The 24,859-nt window shown below is 38.1% G+C and overlaps 1 protein-coding gene across 1 annotated transcript; it reads right to left on the bottom strand.

Moving 5' to 3' along the window:
- Nucleotides 1-222: 222 nt before the first annotated feature.
- On the bottom strand, nucleotides 223-21,468 carry Ms4a4c (membrane-spanning 4-domains, subfamily A, member 4C). The gene is given in 7 exon segments (NM_001106339.2): nucleotides 223-654; nucleotides 3,068-3,169; nucleotides 4,961-5,086; nucleotides 6,363-6,419; nucleotides 9,827-9,946; nucleotides 11,712-11,871; nucleotides 21,361-21,468. Coding segments are annotated over 6 exon segments (672 nt in total). The 5' UTR covers nucleotides 11,847-11,871; nucleotides 21,361-21,468; the 3' UTR covers nucleotides 223-522.
- Nucleotides 21,469-24,859: the final 3,391 nt, after the last annotated feature.

Genomic DNA, 24,859 nt, shown 5'->3' with positions numbered 1-24,859 from the left:
TATTTAAGGATCAGGTATTCTGATTTCAGTCACTTCTTTTTACTATAATTTTTCACCAAATCAATTAAAGTATACACTATGTTATTATATGATGAATATGTACATAAAGACTAAAATTGGTTGCTATCATTAGTAATTTAATATATCTGTTGCCTTACATACTTTATGTGTTTATACACGATCATAAGCAGCTAAAACTACTTATGTAGAAAAAGCCCCCCAAAAAGTAAACTCCAGTCTTTATTCTTTGCAAAGGTATCTCATTTGACTAACACAGGTCTTTGTTTTTTCAGTTTTGCTTTCAAAACTTCTTTGCCAATGCATTGCCCCTTGTACCTACAATGAATAGAGGATGTTAAAGTTTTGTTGACATAATAATGTTTGACTTTCATGTTTATACCATGTCTGATATTCCTCCAAAATTCAGTACAATGAAGTGTTAATTTCCTAGAGAAATGCATACACACACACATGCGCACACACACACACACACACACACACACACACACACACACATCAAAATTAGACTATTTCTCCTGGGTATACATTTTCTGGAACATTTTTTCCTTGGCACTCTGGTGGTAGCAATGGTTGAAGTGGTATGGAGGGCGCCATCACTGTCACAGGAGGATTTGATGGTAGCACTACAAGAACCTGTGAAATGAATCAAAATGTTATTGAGTCACCCAGTATAGCCAGCACTTCCATTTCCTTACCCTATGGAGTCACTTTTACTAATATCTATACTGTGGCTACTAAGTTAAATCAAACATCACATTGAATGGTGTCTGGGTCACTTTTTGGATCATAAGGTGCTGCAGACCTGAGACACTCTTTCTGTGGCAACTGAGTAGTTGGTATCTGCAGCTGCATCTTGGAGCATCAGTCTTCTGTGTGAATGATTTTCTTGAACCAAAGTGTCACAGAGAATGACAGTGGCATTCTTCCAAATTAGTCTGCTCCTGCTGACACAGCACATACAACTTAACATGGTGGCCTTGAATGAAGTTCTGCACAATTGTCAGGGACCCAGAATGGCAGAAGCATCATGACACATGGAAATATATTCTGTCTTTCTCAATCAAGGGCCATAAGGCAGCAGTAGAATGAAGAAGATGTACATACTTAAGATGTGCATGTGCCTAGGTCACTGCTTTTGTGGGTTAACACACAAGAGGGCAGCAGGGACAGCATTCCTCAGCCCCAGGGAGCAGTTGCTGCGTTACACTAGCTTCCTATATGAGCTCTGAAGCAGCTTATCTGGCATAACGTATTCAGTGTCTATTTCCTGGTTATTTTTCTCCTAATACAGTTTTTTCTCCTCCTATATATGTCACTTTCTTATGTCTATGAGACTTTCTTCCTCATCCTTGTTCAAGAGCATCTGCAGCAGTCCTTGAGTTGAGACAGTGGCCATGTGTGCAAAAAAATGAAAGTTTCTGAGGAACACCATTTAGACAGGAGAATAGGGACTAGAAAAAAAGAATTGGAGTAGAGGGAATAGAGCTGGATTTGATTAAAAGACACCATATGCAAGTAGGGCATATACAATGTAAAAGAAACCAGTACACAAAAGAAGACTTTAAGCTCTTCTTTACCTGGGATTTAGCTAAGGAAGACAGCACATTGAGTGGGGTTGTGGGGCAGTGAGTCCCCCATACAAACAAAATGACTGAGTCAGTAATGGTCCTAAAAATGTGCTTCATTCTGAGGCCGGATGCTCCTTAGGCTCTTTCTATGCCTAAGCAGTCCACTTCCATTCTCAGGAACGCTTTTATTTCCTTGATAAACTGTTGCTATTTCTAACAGGAGTCCCTGGTACAATGCATAGCTGTGGAACACTAGTGTCTGGAAGTGGGTGACCTCTGAACACAGAGGGGTGGCTTGGCACTTCTAAATATGTTTTCCCAGACTTTCTGGTCTTTGAAGTCTTTCTATCTTCCTTGGGCCTGGAGAATGAAGGGATTTTCAGCTGTCTGTCCAGTTTTGTTCTGTTTGTTTTGGTTTACCTCTTTCAAACTTTCCTAAAAGTGTCCTTGCCCTTCCTTCCTAGTCTTGCTTTAAACTCTGTTATTAATGAAACTAGGAAATCCAGAAGGAACCTCAGCTTTTCTGCACAAAAAAAAACCTTTTAAGACAGAGCAGTGGACATGACAAAGTTTTTTTTTAATTAGATATATTTCTTTACTTACATTTCAAATGTTATTTCCTTTCCCACTTTCCTGTCCATAAGCCCCCATCCCCTCCCCATAACTCATGCGGGTATTCCCCCCCCATACACCCCCCTTACTGCCCTCCCCATTCCCCTGCACTGGGAGTCCAACCTTGGCAGGACCAAGGGCTTCCCCTTCCACTGGTGCCCCAACGAGGCTATTCTCTGCTATCTCGAACTATTGTGAAAGGTGTCATTTCCCTAATTTCCTTCTCAGCCTGTTTATTCTTTGAGTAGAGGAAGGCTACTGATTTGTTTGAGCTAATTTTAGATGCAGTCACTTTGCTTAAGTTGTTTATCAGGCTAAGTAGTTCTCTGGTGGAACTTTTGTGGTCACTTAAGTACACTATCATATCATCTGCAAATAGGAATATTTTGATTTCTTCTCTTCCAATTTGTATCCCTTTGACCTCCTTTCACTGTCTGATTGTTCTGGCTTGGACTTTGAGTACTATATTGAATAAGTAGGGAGACACTGGGCAGCCTTGTCTAATCCCTGATTTTAGTGGAATTGTTTCAAGTTTCTCTTCATTTAGTTTGATGTTAGCTATGGGTTTGCTGTATATTGCTTTTACTGTGTTTAGATATGGGCCTTGAATTCCTGATATTTCCAGGACTTTTATCATGAAGGGGTGTTGAATTTTGTCAAATGCTTTCTCAGTACCTAATGATCATGTGGTTCTTACCTTTGAGTTTGTTTATATAGTGGATTACATTGGTGGATTTTCATATATTAAACCAACCCTTCATCCCTGGGATGAAGCCTACTGGATCATGATGGATGATAGATTTGTGTGACTGATTACAGAGCAATAGAGACCTACTAAGCATCACCCAACAAAGACTGATACTCACCTCACTAGAGTTACAACAGGAAGCTTTACATCCAAATGCAGAGATGGACACAGCAATGCAGAATTCTAGTATATTTAAAATTAGCATCAAAACATCCAAAGCCTAAAACCAGATTCATACCAAGGAATGTGAGGAATAGAGATTACAAGTTTGACATATGTCCTCCTACTCCAACTACTATGCCAAAAGAGGGAAGGGCCTGTCCAGGTGTTTGGAAATGAAGCTTTTGATATAACCCAAAACTAAGACAAGTTCTTGGTCTCCTGATTGTCACTAATTTTCTCACTTATAGGAAGACTATCCTGGCCTGGACAGGCTGTCCAAGTTATTATGACATCTTTACTCATAGAAGTAAAATCTGAAGAATTCTAGTCTAAGAGCCTGGGAATGCTTCAATGTCTGCCTAGAAAATAGAAGGCAGAATGAGGAGCCAAGAAATGTGGACAGAAGGCGGAAACACAAAAGCCAAGGATGTTGATTTTCCCTACTCACAGAAAGACAACAGCCCTGCCAACAGTTGATTTTATACAGTGAGACTCATTTTGAACTTCCGTCATCATGTAATAAGATATATTTGGATTATGCACTATTTTGGTAGTGATTGTCACAACTGTGGTAAATCACTGGAGGGTTGTGCACCACACTCCTTAGCGTACAAAGCATTTGGCTTTGTCTGGATCTTCCCCAAGCCACAGGATGAAAATGGAAGACCAATGGTGGCACATTTGTTGTGAATTATCCTGCCTTGACCTGGTTTGATCTAAAGTTGGCAGATTTGAATATTTTCAGTGATCAGAGATGGTCCCCCTCCTGTGCATTACTCCATTGATCAGGAGCTTGGCACACGACAGATACTGATTCAGTGGCCATGAGAATATTTGCATTGGTTGTTTTCATCCTTGCTCGTGTGTCACCAGATCACTTAGTCTCTGTGTGCAGACCTTGTGACAGGCATGAGTGGAGGACAGCAAAGTAGGAGAGATAGCAATCTTACATTACATATAGTTTAATTTACATAAACGAGTGCAGGGTAGGGCTTGTGGCTCGCAAGTATAATCCCACCATTAAGAAGAGAGGGTGGTTTTTAACCCAAGGGTAACTTGGGCTACATAATAAGACTCCATTCTCCAGCAATATCAATCACACATACTGAAAACATCAATTAAGACACAACAAAGCAAAGATAGATTTCAACATAAGTAGCAGATATATATGTGTTTATAATACACTATTATAAGATATAAGAACTATCTTTTTCTTGATAGCTTGACTGATCATTGGCAATTCCATGTGGCTAATTCTTGGCATTCAAGGTAGCATGCAATATATCTGGTCTTTCTTATAAATAGCTTACACCTTTAAACCTGTTTTGCAAAGATTATAAGCTATACAATCTTTTTCTCCCTAGAGTATTGGCACCTCCAACCATTAGGAACTTGGATTTATTTTGGATCTCTCTGGGGCACTAACTGAAGATTAGACATGACACATGGGTCCCTATGGTGGAGAAGTAGCGACTTCAGTGATTTTCTTTGTACTTAGTCATAGATAGAAGAGAAATAATGAGGTTTCACCTGATCTCTAAAATATTATCCTACTTCACTATTATTTCAGCAACCCAAATTGATTTGTTTTCTTACTCTCTTTTCTTTTTTCCCAATAATTTTTTTATTCAGTTTTACATCCCAATCACAGCCCCCTTCCTCTTTTCCCAGTCCCAGCTCTACAAAACCTTCTTCCCATCCCCCCTCCCCTTCTCCTTAGGGGAGAGGAACCCCTTTAGGTACCACCTCCAAATTTGATTTTATGATCAGAATGTTAACTGTTGCTTCTGCAAGAGTCAGTGAGCCCTTACCTCCCCCATGGCATCCTACCAGCAGAGTCAATACTTACCCTGGTGATTGGATCGCTACCATATAAGAAAGAATATGTACTCAAAACCACACTGACAACACCCATTATGCTTGCAGCTGCAGCCAACACAGAGCTGATAGTGTTCAGACTTAGACTGCTGATGACCTAGAAAGGAATGAGAATAGTTATCAGTGGATGTATAACTCCATCAGTATTTGAAATACACCATTTCATCATCTTCTTGCCAAAACTAGACTGTGTCTTCTCTTATAGTAGCTTAACTTCCAATCCCTTGCCAAAATAAAAGCAAAATAACTGTAACTCCTAAGACTAAATCCTCCAGATGATTCTCAAGGACACGAGATGCTCTCCAAATTTACAAGCAAAATTTTCAAAGTCTTTGACACGTTATCTGGAGAGCTTGTCCATCATTTACCACCACACTGTGCTGCAAATGCCTAACTGCCCTTGTGCAGATGCTGATAGCCATGTCCCTCTTGCATATTTCCTCCTATGCTGTAGACATAGCCCCACAATCATGTACACATGGTTCATTTAAATAAACCTTATTGTGAGAAGTAAAACGACTCAGCAAACTGAATGTCTGCTGCATCTAGAACATGAGCTACAGGTTAGTGGTCAAAGTTGGTGAAAGATGCTAAGGAGACAGACAGGATTTAGCCTGGGTTTCAAAAAGTCACCTTGATCATGCTACACAAGTTGATGTCTACGTGTTGCAGGAAGTGAAATTCAAATGCAGCTTTTACAGGATGAAATAATGGTTGAACTCTTGGCTTTTGCCCTTATCAGCTTTATGATAGACATATCATTGTAAATGTCTTTTTAAGCCATGTATTATTTTTTGTTTACAAATGGTTTTTCTGCCTATATGTACATTCAGCATGCACATGGCCCTGGTACCCACATAAGCCAGATGAGGGCTTGAGATCCCATGGAATTGTAGTTATGCATGTCTGTTAGACACCATGTGGGTGCATGGAAAAAAATCTGGGTCCTCTGTAAGAACAGCAAGTGTTCTTAACTTCTGACCATCTCTCTGGTCTCTAAATTTGTTTTAAACCTTTTATTTTGGATACATTTGAAGAAGGCATTTTAATATGTCAATCAATACTTCACTTATTAATGCCACTGCAAATATTTGGGTATCATGGCACATCTGTGTAAACCCCACCTGACATTTCCTCCCTGAATTCACTGTACCAGCACCAGGTTTCTCCCAGCAACTGCCCTGATATGATATCTATCAAACATGATCCGACTTATTATGAACCAGTAGCTCAGCTACACTTTTGAAAGTCAGGTCCTTCTAAACTCATAGCCATGGCTTTAGGAAGATAGAGTCAACCCCTTTACATCTTAGCAGAATGCACAGTTGATGAAATTGCTCCCTTTTGATAGCCAAATAAACTAAAATACATACCAGGCTCTTTGTCGTTTTCACTCCTGCTGCAATTGACAGGGATCCGGAGACAATGAACTGTTCAGGAGGGGAAATATCCAGGTTAAAAAATCTTTAAACAGTTGTTATAAATTGTAGCATACTGACCCTTACTTCTGAAGTAACTGAGTCTAGAAAACTGACCAATTTCTGAAAAGCAGCAGTTTTTTTTTAAATTTTTAAACTAAATTTGTTGTATTTTGGAGCATCTTTTGGGTATATGCCCAGGAATGGTGTAGCTGGGTCCTCAGGTAGTACCATGTCCAATTTTCTGAGGAACCTCCATACTGATTTCCAGAGTAGTTGTACCAGCTTGTAATCCCACCAACAATGGAGGAGTGTTCCTCTTTTTTCACATCCTCGCCAGCATCTGCTGTCACCTGACTTTTTGATCATTGCCATTCTGACTGGTGTGAGGTGGAATTTCAGGGTTGTTTTGATTAGCATTTCCCTGATGACTAAGAATGGTGAACATTTCTTTAGGTGCTACTTCGTCATGTGATATTCTTCTGTTGAGAATTCTTTGTTCAGCTCTGAGTTCCCATTTTTAATACGGTTATTTGATTCTCTGGAGTCTAGCTTCTTGAGTCCCTTTTATATATTGGATATTAGCCCTCTATCTGATGTAGTATTGATAAAGATCTTTTTGCAATCTGTTGGTTGCTGGGAAAGCAGCAGTTTTCTAAGTCACCCACCTTCCCCATACTCACAAGAGCAAAGAGGAAAAGTAAAATGAGATAATGGAAGAAACATCAAGGTTTTTTATTAGATTATTTCATTTGTTTATTTTGCATGTTTGAGTAAGGTCTTGTTATGTAGTTCTGGTTGACCTAGAGCTTGCTACATAAACCAGGCCAGGCTTGTGTTCAGAGTGGCTCTCCTGTTTATGCTTCCTGGGTGAAAGGATTACAGGCAGGAGCCATCAAAGTGTCTCAAAATTGTAGTAATGTTTTCTCTATGCTTCCAGTACGGAGGAATAAGCCATGGTCCCTCTTTGCTGTCTTTCTCCACTTAAAGATCTGTGACTGGAATGATCATTTTTCTAATTACACTGACAAAGCTGTCTGCAGTTTCTTACTCTGGAGATGTTTACTTAATATTTATGACATTTTGAGATTATATTTTATAGACTTGAAAAGAAACTGAGAACTTTTTAAAATTTAAAATCATCGGGTCCTTTCACATACTTCGTATTAAGGTTTTTAAAACCCTATTTAAGTCTCATGTTATCAAAAATTTTAAGAGCAGCACAAACTAAATATCTTTCTTATAACAAGATTTTTGCCAACATGACAACCAAACTAAAGAAATTAGTCCATCTAAAATAGAAAAGAAATTATCCTTGATGAAAATGCAGATTGAAAGCTGTAAATAAAATAATATCAACAAATTAAATTGTATATTAGATGATTACTAGAATATGTAGTTCATTTGAGCCTGCCGATTTGGCCATTATTTTCAATTAATTGAAATGACTGCTTTCAATTTATTGAACTGACCTTTTTAGACTGTTCAGCTAAATATACAGATGACTAGATTTGCTTTCCAAATTTTAGTTTAGAAGATCTAATGGAATATTTATTGGATTTGTCATAAGAAAAGAATAGGTATTTCTTTTTGAATATTTTATTAGTATGTATTAATTATATAAGGTGATGGGTTTCATTATGATATTTTCATGCATATATATAATGCAATTTGATCAAAAAAAGATTTAAAGTTAATGGAGTGTTCACTAGGACCACATCATTGAAACTAAAATTAAGATATAGATGAGAGGCTGGGGAGTTGATTTCACCCCATGCAGGCCTGAAACCTTGAATTGGATCTTCCATCATGAACTATGGGAGTTGGTTTCCAAGATGGTATTGGGTAAGAAATAAGGATTGAAGCAGACATCCACAGTGAAGAGATAAATGAGATAAATCTTGTTCATGGACTAAAAAAATTAACCTTCTTTTGTCTCATTTTATTTTTCATTTGTACAGTGAAGAGAAAAGGCAATTTCTCAAAACAAGTAGTGCCTGATTGAGGTGAAACATTACATAAAAAATTTAGTAATGGCCCAGATTACAGTGCAACGTAAGATATTAGTGGTATTATTGGTGGGATTATCACCATCATCATTATTAATACCATTGATACTATTATTGATATATAAAGTACCATGAAATTTGAAAAATATGGCAGTCTGTGGGATTCTTCAAATCTTAAACATCTGTGGTAAAATAAGAAGGAAAAATTAAAGTACCAGGTCTACCAAATGACCAAATGTTCTCATTCTCCAGTTCATAATAAATAGAAGCCTTGCAATGCTTGAATAAGACTCTAAGTTATAAAATAACAAATAACCAAGGTTATGCATTTTGTTCTCTACTTGTAAGTTCATACCATATAGGTAAGAAAATGTTTGGTTTTTATACCTAACTGACACTCTGAACTCTAAAAAAAATTCTCTCTAGTTTTATTATAAAGTTTTTAACTTAGAAAATTCTCATTCAAATTTTTGATTAGTTATTTTACTATAGGCTGGCCTGACCACCCAGTGCTCCCAGAAACTAGACCACCAACCAAGGAGTGTACCTGGAGGGATCCATGGCTCCAGTTACATATGTAGCAGAGGATGGCCTTGCCTGCCAGCAGTGGGAGGAGAGGCCCTTGGTCCTATGGAGGTTTAATGCCCCATCATAGGGAGATGCTGGAGCAGTGGAGTGTGTGTGCAGAAACACATACAGAAAGTGAGGAGGCCGGATTTGGGCTGGAGGGCTAGTGGAAGGGTAACTGGAAAGTGGAATATCATTTCAGATGTAAAGGAATGGAATTGCTAATAATAAAAAAGGAAACTAAATGTATCTACAGTTCTCCTATTCTCTTAAGCGTTTTTTGAGATTTGATTAGTCAGATGCCTTAATCGCCTGCTCAGCTTTGTCCCGTCTTCTTTGCCAGCAACACCCTATTTCATTCATTCTTTCATGATGTCAGAATTTTGTGATCCCTTGCTAGCTAGAAAAGCAGATCTCAATTTCTCCAGGTTAACAACAGCAAGCCAGTCATCCTCGGTTTGAGGATATACTTATAAAAATTTTATGAGCATTAAAACAGGTAGATCGGAAGTCATACTGCTCTTTCTAACCAACCCTAGAATTGATTAACCATGAACTTCTGAGGAAATCAGTGTGTCAATGTTTAAGTAACTCTTGTGGGAGTATAAGACTACATGCTGTCACAATATATCTTAAATGACTTATTAAATAAACAGTCCACCTATCTTTATGAATGGCATGTGGAAATTGCCATGTGAACAAGGAAATACTGAATCAGGTTTAAATACGCTGTTTTCAAACATGTAGACTACTTGAAAGAGTTGAGAGAAGAACTCGCCCAAAGTTAGCGTAGACACAATAGGGTGATATTACCTCCAGTTACAAAAGACTGCGTGTACTCACCATTACTGGTCCCCAAATTGGGGCTTGTAAGGCAACTGAAATGAGTGATCCAAAACCCATAGTTTTCATTACTATTACTCCTAAGCTGAGGTTTATGAGAGCAATCATAACTTGTACCACCTAGAAACAAAAATAAAAAAACCATCATCACCACAAAAAATGATGCCCATGCTGAGTACTATCAAGCCACTAAGTTACCTCCACCAAGTCCTTTCATAATTCATGGATAAATTTTAAATATTATTCTTTTGTCCATTGTCTTCATATAAGGATGAGATACTAACTTATAAATCATCCCTTGGACACACTCTCTCTGTCTCTCTCTCTCTCTGTCTCTCTCTCTCTCTGTCTCTCTCTCTCTCTCTCACACACACACACACACACACACACACACACACACACACACACATTTCAGTAATTTCAGTCTTAGTGAGAATTTGGGAAGTTCTTTCCAGAGATGCTTTGATGATTCCCATGATGCACCTCTACCTCTGTTGCTGTCCTTTGTCACATGATCACATAAGAAAGACTCAAAAATTAGGAAGAAATTATATCAGCAAGATGCAGAATGAGGGAAATATGAAGAGTGCATGTGATCTTCTTTGGGAGCTTGGAGTTTGAGGAAGGAATGTGAATACAGTGAACCAATGATGGAGGAATTTACATATAACTGCCCCCATCCATAAAAAAAGACTCACGGAAAATGAAAGCAACGTATGAAGATGAGTGAGAGGAAAGAAGAGGAGGAAATGTAGAGAAGGATGAATGGGACTATAAGGAAAGATTGAAAAAAACTTATGAATTTATTATCACATGTATGTATATATGTAACAATAATACATAAAAAGAAGTCACTGCTCATAAAATTTGAAAGGAAGGAGAGAGCTTGGGAGGCTTGGTGGATGAAACAGAGAATGGAAAGTGTGTTATATTTTAATTAACTCTTTAAAATGGAAAAGGACATATTTAATGAGTTACTCAACTACACTTTGATTTGTGGGAACCCACCCAACAAGGTCAGAACTTAATCCAAAGGAAAAATAAAACTAGAGTAAAAATCACTAGGGTTCGAAACAGGGAATCAATGTACAAAAATTTACAAAACCAAAAGTCATTTGTCTTAAAATACAAATAAAATCAATTCCTTGTTAGCCAAGCTGAGAAGAGACGTGGTTAACACTCCCAGGAACCATTCAGGGGATAGGATATGTGGGAAACACAAGAGAAGAGGCCATCTGACTCAATAACGTAGAGGAAACAGAGTTCCTTAAAAATACCATGCACCAAACCTCGGAAAAGAAGTAGCCACAAATGTCAGGAGACAGAATAATTTGAGCTGGACAGGTGCAGGCCTTTAATCCCAGAACTTAGGAGGCAGAGGCAGGCAGACCCCTGTGATATTCAAGGCCAGCCTGGTCTACAGCCTGTGTTCCAGGACAACAAGGGCCACACAGAGAAACAGTGTCTCAAAAGACTAAAAACAAAACAAAACAAAAAATTACCCTCAAAACAAAAACAAACAAATGAACATTAAAAAATAGAATAATTTGAAAAGATTTACTACTACATGATATTATTATTTATTTTGCATTATTAAAAATATCAATAAACTAATAGAACACAAAGCACTAAACTCAGAGTTCCCATCACTGGGAGTGTATATACCTCTGTCTCCCCCTTAATTTTACTGTAAAAGTAAAACTGCTCTCAATTTAAAATATTTTATTGATATTTTTAACAGATGCATTTGAATCAAATGCTATTACCTCCAGGTTGTGCTGATGTACCATGAAGCTACTGAAAGAGAGCATGGGTGTCTGCTTTTTATTTAAATAATTTATATATTTATAAAATCACTCTCCCCTGAGATCCAAAGATGTCTTACCCCTAAGACTTTGGGTTCCCCCTTCAAGAACTTCTCTTTGTTCTCGTTCCACCTTTGTGATTTTATAACAGATGGCTCCGAGGGCTGAGTTCCTCCAGGAACCACTGCTGTGGTGCTCTGTGCCAGTCCTTGCATGGTTTCCAGGGCAGCAGACACAGTACTGAAATAAGAATGAAATTTCAGATGAATTTCTGGAAATGAAGCAGTGCCAGGATCCCACTTAAGGGTAAATTCCAAACAAAATCCTCCTATGTTGTTATCGTCGTCGTCGTCATCATCGTCATCATCGTCGTCGTTGTCATCATCATCATCATCATCATCATCATCATCATCATCGCTCTAATTGAAAACAATATTTTCTCTTGGTAAGAGGAGCCCAATTCTATTTCCAATTTTATTTTGAATGCTCCTGCTTTTTCTTTATTTACTCACAAATACTTTGGACTTCACTTTTCAAATTCTTAGTTGAAGCATTTGTGCATGTTGACATCATCTTCAGGAGATGCACCCCACTTCACCATCTGGTCCCATAACAAAGAAACCCATCACACCTGTGCATTCTCCTAACCAGAGTCTCTGGGTTCCAGCAGATACAACTCCCCTCTGTCTGTGAACTCCTCAACCAACCTGCAGTGCAAGGGAGAACTTAAGCAATTCTTGGTGAGGATTGTGGTTTCTTTAATAACCCAGGTAGTTACGTTATCTGAATTGGTTTTTGCTTTAATCCCAGGTGTGAGGTATGGACCTGCTCAGATTGGCCACAGCTGCTAACTAGGAAGGTCTAGTGCTGTAGGAGGGGCGTGATTTTGGCAACTGCAAATGTTTGGAATTCTGGGGACTCATGAGAGAGTATAAATGTGAGAATCCGGAACCCTGAGCAAGCTGGTGGTGGCTTCTCTTCCCACCACCACCACACCCCACAACGTCCCTGCTACTGCCAGCTCCTGCTATTGCCTTTGCTGCTTTTGCTATTGCTGGGTTGCTGTATTGCTGTATTGCTGTATTGCTGGATTGCTGAGTTGCTGGGTTGCTGGATTGCTGGATTGCTGGTTAGAGATATTCTGGTGAAGGAGATTGGATTTGCTCTAAGGAGATTCATGTCTCTAATCAGCAAGAAATAGCCTAAAAAGATGTAGACTCCCTTTCCCAGTCTTTCTCTCCTCTCTCCTCCTGTGGGGCTGCAATGCATTGGGGAGGAATTGGGGCAGAGAAGGGTGGTAGACTTTTGAACCCAATAAAGTAGAAAAAATGCCTACACTTCCATTTCATGTTTCAGAAGGCAAAGGTGTTCTTAAGGGAACCCAAGGTGAAGGTCTAGTCCACTCAAATGCACAGCTTTCCTTTTGTTATAAAGAACCTCTGCCATGCCTCTCAGAAATACCTTCAGAGCTCTGGGCTGTGCTGACATCCTCGCTTGCCTATTCATTCCCCTCTTGGGTCACACTTACTAAAGAGAAAGCATAAAGAAGGGAATCTAAATGGTATGTCTCTCTTTGGTCAAACTGAAAATAAAAACAAACAAAAAGAAATAAGCTTAAATTTCAACAGTTTGTGGCAATTGTCAGTGATAAAAAAAATGACACCTGAGCAGAGAAAAGCCTGGGCCTAAGATCCAATAATCTGAGGGATGGGAAGATGGCTCAGTGTTTCAGAGTACTTGATGCTCTTCCAGAGGACCCAGGTTCAATTCCTCCCTCCTACATGGCAGCTTGTACCCATCTATAACTATAATTCTAGGGTATAAACACTTTCTCTGGTCTCTTTGAGCACCAGACATGCATGTGGCATACAGATATACATGCAGACAAAACACCTATGCACATAAAAGGTCGAATAATCTGGAGTTTTCTCCTAGCTTTCATTAACATGGGAATTCCTGGTTATTAACATTCGTTGGAGCATTTGACTTCATCTGTGAAGGGTGCACTGGGCACAGTTGCTACCAATCTTCTTTCTGATCTGCACACTGCTAAGAGTTTTCTCGGTGTCTTCCATTGATGAACATCTGTATCAGAGGCTTCCGCTCAAGTGCAGACTAATATTAGGCTGGGTGCTGAGCCTTCATCGTCTGTATTTCCACCAAATTCTGCATGGAGCAGATGTTGGCTTAACTCATGGATTATCAAAATAATATGTAGGTGACAGATAAATATCATGGAAGGTTATTAAGAGTATGTGAAATGACCACTCAATAATTTAAATATTACCTTCTGGTTTTTGATACCCTGAGTATAGAAAAATTATAACAACCTTATAGAGTGCTCAATTGAGGCCTTCTTTTATTTTAAGTTTTTAATTTTTTTTTAATTCCAGGTGTGAGATACGGGCCTGCTCAGATTGGCCACAGCTGCTAACTAGGATGGCTTAGTGATGTAGGAGGGGTGTTATTTTTCTTATTAAAAATTAATTTTTTTTATTTTTTATTAGATATATTTCTTTACTTACATTTCAAATGTTATTCCCCTTCCCAGTTTTCTGTCCATAAGCCCCCATTCCCTCCCCTCCCCCATACTAGTATTCCCCCTATATATTCACCTTATTGCCCCCCCATGTTCCCCTGCACTGGGGGTACAACATTGGCAGGACCAAGGGCTTCCCCTTCCCCTTGTGCCCCAACAAGGCTATTCTCTGCTACAGATGCATTTGGAGACCTGGGTCAGTCCATGTATAGTCTTTCAGTAGTGGTTTAGTCCCTGGAAGCTCTGGTTGGATGGCATTGGTTTTTTTATGGGGTTGCAAGCTCCTTTAACTCTTTCAATACTTCCTCTGATTCCCCCCAAGGGGGTCCTATTCTCAGTTCGGTGGTTTGCTGATAGCATTGACCTCTGTATTGGACATGTTCCGGATGTATCATTCAGGAGAGATCTATATCCAGTCCCTTTTAGCATGCATTTTCTACCTCCATCAATCCATCAATCTTATCTAGGTCAGGCTCTGAATGGCAATTCCTTGAGTCACTGCTCTAAACTTTGCTTCCATATCCCCTCCTATGGGTATTTTTTCCCCGTTTAAGAAGGAGTAGGAATATCCGCTTTATGGTCATCCTTCTTCTTGAGCTTCCTGTGGTCTGTGGATTGGATCTGGGGTAATTCGAGCTCTTTGGCTAATATCCATTTATCAATGAGGGCATACCAAGTGTATTTTTCTGTGATTGGGTTACCTCACTCAGGATGATATTTTCCAGTTCCCTCCATTTGCCTATGAATTTCATAAAGTCATTGTTTTTGATAGCTGAGTAATATTCCATTGTGTAGATGTACCACATTTTTTTAAATACATTCCTCTGTTGAAGGGCATCTGGGCTCTTTCCAGCTTCTGGCTATTATAAATAAGGCTGCTATGAACATAGTGGAGCATGTGTCTTTGTTATATGTTGGAGCATCTTTGGGTATATGCCCAAGAGAGGTATAGCTGGATCCTCAGGCAGTTCAATGTCCATTTTTCTGAGGAACCTCCAGACTGATTTCCAGAATGGTTGTACCAGTCTGCAATCCCACCAACAATGGAGGAGTGTTCTTCTTTCTCCACATCCTCACCAGCATCTGCTGTCACCTGGGTTTTTGATCTTAGCCATTCTCACTGGTGTGAGGTGAAATCTCGGGGTTGTTTTGATTTGCATTTCCCTGATGACCAAAGATGTTGAACATTTCTTTAGGTGCTTCTCAGCCATTCGATAATCCTCAGCTAAGATTGTTTTGTTTAGCTCTCTACCCCATTTTAATAGGGCTATTTGGCTCTCTGCAGTTCTTTGTATAATTTGGATATTAGCCCTCTATCAGATGTAGGATTGGTAGAGATCTTTTCCCAATCAGTTGGTTGCCATTTTGTGCTAATGACAGCATCTTTTGCTTTACAAAACCTTTGCAGTTTTATGAGGTCCCATTTGTCAATTCTTGATCTTAGAGTATGAGTCATTGGTGTTTCATTCAAGAAATTTTCCCCAGTGCTCATGTGTTCAAGACCCTTCCCCACTTTTTCTTCTTTTACTTTGAGTGTATCTGGTTTGATGTGGAGGTTCTTGATCCACTTGGACTTAAGCTTTATACATGGTTATAAGAATGGATCGATCTGCATTCTTCTACATGCTGACTTCAAGTTGAACCAGCACCATTTGTTGAAAATGCTATCATTCTTCCATTGATGGTTTTAGCTCCTTTGTCAAAGATCAAGTGACAATATATGTGTGGGTTCATTTCTGGGTCTTCAATTCTATTCCACTGATCTACCTGCCTGTCTCTGTAACAATACCATACAGTTTCTATGACTATTGCTCTGTAATACTGCTTGAAATCAGAGATGGTGATTACCCCAGAAGTTCTTTTATTGTTGAGTATAGTTTTCACTATCCTGGGATTTTTGTTATTACAAATGTATTTGCAAATTGCTCTTTTTATCTCTATAAAGAATTGAGTAGGAATTTTGTTGGGGATTGCATTGAATCTGTAGATCACTTTTGGCAAAATGACCATATTTACTATATTAATCCTACCAATCCATGAGCATGGGAGATCTTTCCATCTTCTGAGATCTTCGATTTCTTTCTTCAGAGACTTGAAGTTCTTGTCATACAGATCTTTCACTTGCTTGGATAAAGTCACACCAAGATATTTTATATTATTTGGGATTATTATGAAGGGTGTCATTTACTTAATTTCTTTCTCAGCCTGTTTATCCTTTGAGTAGAGGAAAGCTCCTGACTTGTTTGAGCTAATTTTATACCCGGACACTTTGCTGAAGTTGTTTATCAGGTTAAGTAGTTCTCAGGTGGAACTTTTGGGGTCACTTAAATACACTACTATATCATCTGCAAATAGTGATATTTTGATTTCTTCCCTTCCAATTTGTATCCCTTTGACCTTTTGCTGTCTCACTGCTCTGGCTAAGATATCAAGTACTATATTGAATAAGTAGGGAGAGAGTGGGCACCCTTGTCTAGTCTCTGATTTCAGTGGGATTGCTTCAATTAGTTTCTCTCCATTAGTTTGATGTTAGCTACTAGTTTGCTGTATATTGCTTTTACTATGTTTAGAGATGGGCCTTGAATTCCTGATCTTTCCAGGACTTTTATTATGAAGGGGTGTAGAATTTCATCACATGCTTTCTCAGCATCTACTGAAACGATCATGTGGTTCTTATCTTTGAGTTTGTTTATATAGTGGATTACATTGATGGATTTTCATATATTAAACCATCCCTGCATCCCTGGAATGAAGCCTACTTGATCATGATGGATGATCGTTTTGATGTGTTCTTGGATTCGGTTTGCAAGATTTTTATTGAGTATTTTTGTGTCAGGACCTGGGCTCTTTTTGGTTGGGAGACTTTTAATAACTGCTTCTATTTCTTGAGGAGTTGCTGGGTTGTTTAGATGGTTTATTTGTTCTTGATTTAACTTTGGTACCTGGTATCTGTCTAGAAAATTGTCCATTTCCTCCAGATTTTCCAGTTTTGTTGAATATAGGCTTTTGTAGTAGGATCTGATGATTTTTTTAATTTCCTCTGATTCTGTTATTATGTCTCCCTTTTCATTCTGACTTTGTTAATTTTGAAGCGCTCTCTGTGACCTCTGGTTAGTCTGGCTAAGGGTTTATCCATCTTGTTGATTTTCTCAAAGAACCAACTTTTGGTTCTGTTGATTCTTTTTATGGTCCTTTTCGTTTCTGCTTGGTTGATTTTAGCTCTGAGTTTATTTCCTGCCTTCTACTCCTCCTGGGTGTATTTGCTTCTTTTTGTTCTAGAGCTTTTAGGTGTGCTGTCAAGCTGCTGATATATGCTCTCTCCTGTTTCTTTCTGCATGCACTCAGAGCTATGAGTTTTCCTCTTAGCACAGCTTTCATTGTGTCCCATAAGTTTGGGTATGTTGTACCTTCATTTTCATTAGAAAGGATCAACAGAACCAAAAGTTGGTTCTTTGAGAAAATCAACAAGATAGATAAACCCTTAGCCAGACTAACGAGAGGACACAGAGAGTGTGTCCAAATTAACAAAATCAGAAATGAAAAGGGAGACATAACTACAGATTCAGAGGAAATTCAAAAAATCATCAGATCTTACTATAAAAACCTATATTCAACAAAATTTGAAAATCTTCAGGAAATGGACAATTTCCTAGACAGATACCAGGTATCGAAGTTAAATCAGGAACAGATAAACCAGTTAAACAACCCCATAACTCCTAAGGAAATAGAAGCAGTCATTAAAGGTCTCCCAACCAAAATTCTCAGAAGTCTTTAATGTCTTTCTTTATTTCTTCCTTGACCAGGTTATCATTGAGTAGAGCATTGTTCAACTTCCACGTATATGTGGGCATTCTTTCCTTATTGTTATTAAAGACATGCTTTAGCCTGTGGTGGTATGATAGGACGCATAGAATTATTTCTATCTTTCTGTATCTATTGAGGCCTGTTTTTTGACCAATTATATGGTCAATTTTGGAGAAAGTACCATGAGGTGCTGAGAAGAATGTATATCCTTTTGTTTTAGGATGGAATGTTCTATAAATATCTGTTAAATCCATTTGGTTAATTGAGGCCTTGTTAAAGCCTTTATCTTTTCTTTTACTTAATTTTAAAAAAATAGGATTATTTATTTCACTTTTGAGAATATTATATTTGGATAATGTGCTTACATCACTTCCATCCTACCCTATCTTTTCTCCAACTTTTCCCATGATCTCCTACTTCCTTTCATATTCATGACCACTTTCCCTTTAATTATTAAATTATTAAATATGCATATTGATAAATATGCATATTATTTTATACACACACATAATTTTGGGTCCATTTAATGTTGCTTGTATGTAAATGTGTCTAGGAATGAGTACATAGGACTAGATAACCCATCAGGGAGCTCCTTGCTGTAGAAGCTAGGAATTGTCTATAGTTTTCATCAAAGGGTAAACACACAAGATATTCTCAAGGGTACAACAGTAGCACTTATTATCTTGAGGGTAGTCCAGAGATGTCTAAATGGTCTTAAAGACACAATAGGCGAAAATCCATGCATGGTACAATAAACTTGGCCACCTAGCTGTGACTGCTGAGGTCATAAACCCTAGAGGAGAAACTGTTGCTGCTACTTTAACAAGCCTTTATCTTTTCCCTGTCCTTATTCTATGCCCCAAAAACTGCCTCCAAGGTACAGTTAAATGTGTACTCAATCCCAGGTCGAAAAACTAATGTATGTTTGAAAGCTGATCTCATTTTTCTCATTTTTACCTAGATGTCTTATATTCATCCAGTAAAGTAAAAGTCATCATGTTGAAGCCTAAGAAGCCAAATCCAGAACCTATCTACTTCCACAATGCCTGTCGTTTGTGTCTGAAGAGGCTCAAGCTCTGGGAAGGCCCCCCAGACTCTTTGTTCAGAGCGCTGTGATACAAATCTCTGAAGACACATAACCACTTCCTACTTTTTTATGAAAACCATTAACTGACTTTCGATTTCTCCACCAAGGCATGTATATTTATTGTAAAACATATTCAAAAGGAGTGGCTCCCATTAACAGAGTTTTTATTCCACAAGAAAATAATATCACTTACTGCAAAGGTATGTTTGGAAATTTCCTTTTTGTAAAACTCCATCAAAGGAATATAACAAAATACTATATACTTTAAAATGTTGTATGATCAATTTTATTAAGTATTAATAAAAAGCAAAACTTAAAACCAGAGTAGACATAAAAAATATAAAAATGTACAAGATTAAAGATTAATATATTTAGACTATATGTCATTTAGATGGCCTTTCCCAACCTGTTAACAAAAATCACACATTGTAGTTACATGTGTGTTCCCAGAGACATGTTTTTCTAGAGAACTGTGTATGGAGATTTTGGATGTATTGTGAGCACAGGAAACTCTACTGTCAGAGACTTGTCCTGAATTCATAATTACTACCCAGCATCAATGAATACAGTGCTTTTCTGGGTCTAAGAAGCATCCAGTTTCATAGAAAAAGCTTATTCTCTAAGACAAACTTAACCACAGTCATTTCTGCATGATCTCATTAGTCTACTGAACCTAAGATTCCCCACAGAAAATCAAAATCACCTTCACATTATTTTCATAAAATATTTGATGTTGTGTGATTATGAAGAAGCGACATTTATTTAACCCATTATTGGGTGGTACAACAGAAAGCATGACCATAGAAATTGACAGCTCTGGTTAAGGTTATTCAGCTAAGTCACACCATAACACAGGTAATACTGGAAATGAGAGAGGTTACTGTTGCATGGACAAGGCCCCAGATGATCTTGATTTCACAATTCATCCTTATATGAACTAACCAGGGTCACATAACACTACATGAATCCCTTCTAAGAGCAAGGCTTTCATGACCTAACCCCCTGCTTCGAGTCATGATTCTCAACCTTCCTAATGCCGCAAAACTTTATAGAGGTCCTCACGTTGTGCTGAACACCCCCAAACATAAAGTTTATTTCTTTCTTTTTCATAAATGCAATTTTGCTATTGTTGCAAGTCATGATGTAAATAACTGTATTTTCAAATAGTCTTAGCTGACTCCTATGATAAGGTCATTCGATGCCTAAGAGAGTCTCCCTTGACAGGTTGAGAACTGCTGTCTTAGGAGTACTGTCACTTCAGCATTTTTATATTGGTATCAATGCCTCTATCACATGATTCCTTGGGGATCAAACTTCATTCGCATTACTCAATAAACGTTTCTTAGGTGAAGTTTACATTAATGAATCATAATATAGGTCATAGATAAGATGATGAAAAATTATTCATTATCTGTCCTCCCCTAGAAGCTTGATAAACTCAGAAATTAGGAACAAATTTAGGGAAATCCTAGGAGATTCAGTGAGCTAATAAGGAAGCTTGCCATCAGAATCTTGGGTCATCTGTTCTCTGTCTGGTAAATCAGAGCCTCCTGAGAGCTCAGAGGTCACCAGTGAAGACAAACATGGAATGGACAGGAGCTTAATGGAGATGGGAGCATCTGGAAGGAGAGCTGATGAGGTGAGCAAAAGACATCACAGTGGAGGGGAGTGAGATGATGGAGGGAAACCTGCACATCTAAGCAAGTAGTAATCTCATCCACAATTTGATTTGTGAAAAATATTCACGGACAGGGCTGTGGGTTGTGCACAATGCAGTGATGTGACTTTGCCGGAATTGTGAAGCTTCTTCAGCCATGATAGTGTTAGCAATAGGTGAAGCTGTCTTAGTTGTCTGCTGGTCTGGCGCCCCTGTGACTTATTATTATTCCCATTTTATCTGTGCTTCTGTTAGATCTGGAGAAGTTTTCAAAGATGAGGTACAACATTTGTACCTTAGGAATGCCAATAGCTTAGGAAAAAAAAAACACAGATAATGCTTCTGTTTATATCTGTAAGGTTTTGTAAAAATGGTATTTGGATTTCATATCTCACACTCCATTGGCATTTCCTATATTCACCAAGGACAGGCCATGGTAGAGAAAGCACATCAAACTTTAAAGATGCAAATATTTAAGTTAAAAATAAGGATTATGAATATTCATCTCGTCATATTTTAAACGATGCTTTATATGTTATTAATCATAAAATATTACAGAAGAAAACATAAGTTTTTTCGTTAAAAACTTGTTTTAAATAAAATTTACTCCTCACCTCTAATAAAATAAAAAGATCTACTAACCAGACAATGGAAAGGATCTGATGTCAGATGATTTATCCCAGGAGAAGCTTTGCTTGTGTGTTTTCACAGGATGCTGATCCACCTTTGTAGATGTCAGATAAGTCGATTGTGCCCGGACTTACCCCCACTGACTAAGAGGCAGAAACTTTTGCTTCTGTCATTTCCTCCCCACCCACCTCAGCCATCATACATGAGTGGATGTTTACTCTGAAGATTCAAAGTAGAAATTACTGTTTTCATATAGTTTAGATTTATGATTCTTTTACATTTTTATAGGATTACTTTTTAAGATAAATAATAAAATAGTTGATTCTTCCCTTGTAAATGCACTTTGCAACCCTGTAGTAAGAAAAACTGACTGAGAAAATTACCATAATTACTGCGTCTATTTATACTCTGTTAATATAAAACAAGTTACTTAGATGCAAATGAATGTGGGTCCTTAGTGTTGGGGATTTAGCTCAGTGGTAGAGCGCTTGCCTAGGAAGCACAAGGTCCTGGGTTCAGTCCCCAGCTCCGAAAAAAAAAAAGAAAAAAATGAATGTGGGTCCTTGGGCATAATTTGTTTTTCACCCATGATATGTAGAACATTTGAAAGTGAGGGTATTAGGAAACGTGGTTTTTTCCTATGTATATTCACTGTAATTGTTTACTGAAAGAAAAATAGAATGTAATCATATTGTAAATTTTATAGAGTTTGAAAGGTTTTGCTGGGATATATAAGATGTGGGAGAAAAACTAAAGTTGTTGGAGCTTGGCCCCACCCCAAAAATGTGTATATGTATATGATTATATGCATATATGTGAAGTTGGCTGTAACTTTGCTTCATCCACCAAATGTATGTATGTATGTTTGTATGTATGTATGTATGTATGTATGTATGTATGTATGTATGTTTGTTTGTATGTATGTAATGGGTGACGTTGTTGGAGCTTGTTGAGGTATGCTTCATTCACCGTGTGTGTGTGTGTGTGTGTGTGTGTGTGAGTGTGTGTGTGTGTCTGTGTCTGTGTCTGTGTCTGTGTCTGTGTTTGATTCTTTCCCATTTTTTTTCTTGGTGGCCCCAGAATGTTTCTCTGGATCAGAATCTTTCTTGCAGCCCCAGGAAGTCTTCCACCAGCCCCAGATAATCAGGCTTTGTTCCTGTAGAGAAATATCTGCTGAATGACCAACTGCTTACTCTATGTCCCACCCAGTTTACCCTAGATGCCAAAGCTGGTCTTTGCCAAAACAGAAGGAGCATTCCAACCCATCCCCTCTATGAAGCCAATGTCACTCTAATTCCAAAACCAGGTAAAGACAGACAGACAGACAGACTAAAAGATAAAAGTTTTAAAGTTACCCCCCTAGACACAAAGTTTAGAACAGAAAAAAAAAAACAAAAACAGGTTAGACCCCAGAATTTTATGTTCCAAGAAGCCTCTCCTAGGGCTATAGAATGGATAATTACATTGGCCAGCTCAACAGCTTTCTCCCAGAAACTAGCTGACCATAAATCTTAGAGAACAATCTTGAGAAGCAGGAAACAACTTCTCCTAGGAACTAGCAGACCATGAAGTTAAACAATCTGAGAAGTAGGAGACAACTTCTCCTAGGAAACAATCTTGGGGGACAGAGAGTTCTTCCTTGTGATTTTTCACTGTTATTCTACACACTTTCCAATGATGCCATCCCTGCCCCCTCCGGTTGTGGTTTCTCCCTTTAAATACCTCTTCTCCCAGCCTCTCGCGGTCAAACTCCACTGCCCCTGCGTGGGATACGAGTCTCGACCCCAGTGCACTGGTTGCTATCGATAAACCTCATGTGATTACAACAAGGACGGTCTTGTGGGAGTTCTTGGGGGGTTGTGTCATCCTGAGACTTGAGTGAGGGTCTCCCCACTCCGGGGGTCTTTCAAGACAAGCAGGCAGACATGCACACGCACACACACACACACACACAGAGAGAGAGAGAGAGAGAGAGAGACAGAGACAGAGACAGAGACAGAGACAGAGACAGAGACAGAGAGAATTGAAAACTACATGTCATTTTTTTTCTGATGAACATAGATCTAAAAATGCTCACTAGAATACTGACAAAAAGAATACAAACATAATATAAGAAGATTATCTATCATGACCACATTAGCTATATACATAACACATGGAATGGCTCAATCTTGACAAGTTGGCTAATATAATAAATCATGTAAATGAACTTAAAGGAAAAAGGTGATATGATCATATCCAGAGATGTGAAAAGGCCCTTTGAGAAAGTTCAACAGGCTTTCCTGATAACATTTCTACAGAATGTAGGGCTAGAGGAATACACCTCAATATAATAAAAGCTATATATTAGAAACTCATAACCAACATCATTGTAAATAAAGAAAAGCTTGAAGAAATCCCACTGAAGTCAAGAGACAGGAACTCTATTCTTACTCCTTTTCAATACTGTGTTTTGAATACTAGTTTGAACAATAAAGCAAGAGAAGGAAATTGAAATGGGTACATACAGGTAAAGAAGACAACAAACTATTGCTATTCTCAGATGACATGATACCATATATTAGAGACCCCAAAAATTCTAACAGAAAGCTTCTCAAAATGAAAAACAAACTCAGGAACATAGCAAGATATGGAACTATTGTGCACAAATCAGTAGCTTTTCTACACAGCAAACATACATAGAAGGAGATCATTAATACATTCCCATTCATAAAATCCTCAAAGAAAGTAAAATATTCGGGGAAGACCTAACCAAAGAAGAGAAGAACCTATGAGATGAAAACTTTAAAGTTCTGAAGAAAGATAATAGAAAATGTAAAAACAGCCCTTACTGATGGATTGGTTGAATAACTTTGTGAAAACGATCATTTAACCAAAATATATTTATAGATTCAAAGCAATCTCAATCTAAACCCCTATGTCATTCTTCACGGAAATGGAAAACTATTCTAAAATCTATGTAGAACTACAAAAGAACCCAGATAGGCAAAACAATCCAGAACAAAAAGAACAATGCTGTAAGATTACCATTTTAGATCTTAAGATATATTACAGAACCATGGCAATAGAAACTGAATGGAACTGGCACAAAAACAGATGTGTAGACCAATGGAATAAAAGCAGACTCAAATATGAATACACATAATTTTAGCCAATTAATATTTGACAAAGATGACAAAAACATAAACTGGAGAAATGCAGGAGAATGAAAATAGAGCCATATCACGTTACACAGAAACTAACTGCAAATGGATCAAAGAGCTAAACTTGGAATCTAAAACACTGAAACTTCTAGGGAAAGAAGTCAGTAACCTAGATAATATAGGTGTAAGAAAGGACTTTCTGAGTAGGTCTCCATATTTCCAAGATTTAAGACTAGCAACTGACATACAGATCTTCATAAAACTAGAAAGCTTCTGCATAGGTAAGGAAACAGTCAATCAGATGAGTAGGAAGCTCATATAATGGGCAAGAACATTGCCAACCATGTTTCTAGATGTTGAGTCAGACA

This window comes from Rattus norvegicus, chromosome 1, assembly GCF_036323735.1.
Source record: "Rattus norvegicus strain BN/NHsdMcwi chromosome 1, GRCr8, whole genome shotgun sequence".
NCBI classification, from domain to species: Eukaryota; Metazoa; Chordata; class Mammalia; order Rodentia; family Muridae; genus Rattus; species Rattus norvegicus.
The sequence above is the reverse complement of the archived record's forward strand: the minus strand, read 5'-3'. Positions and strand labels throughout refer to the sequence as shown.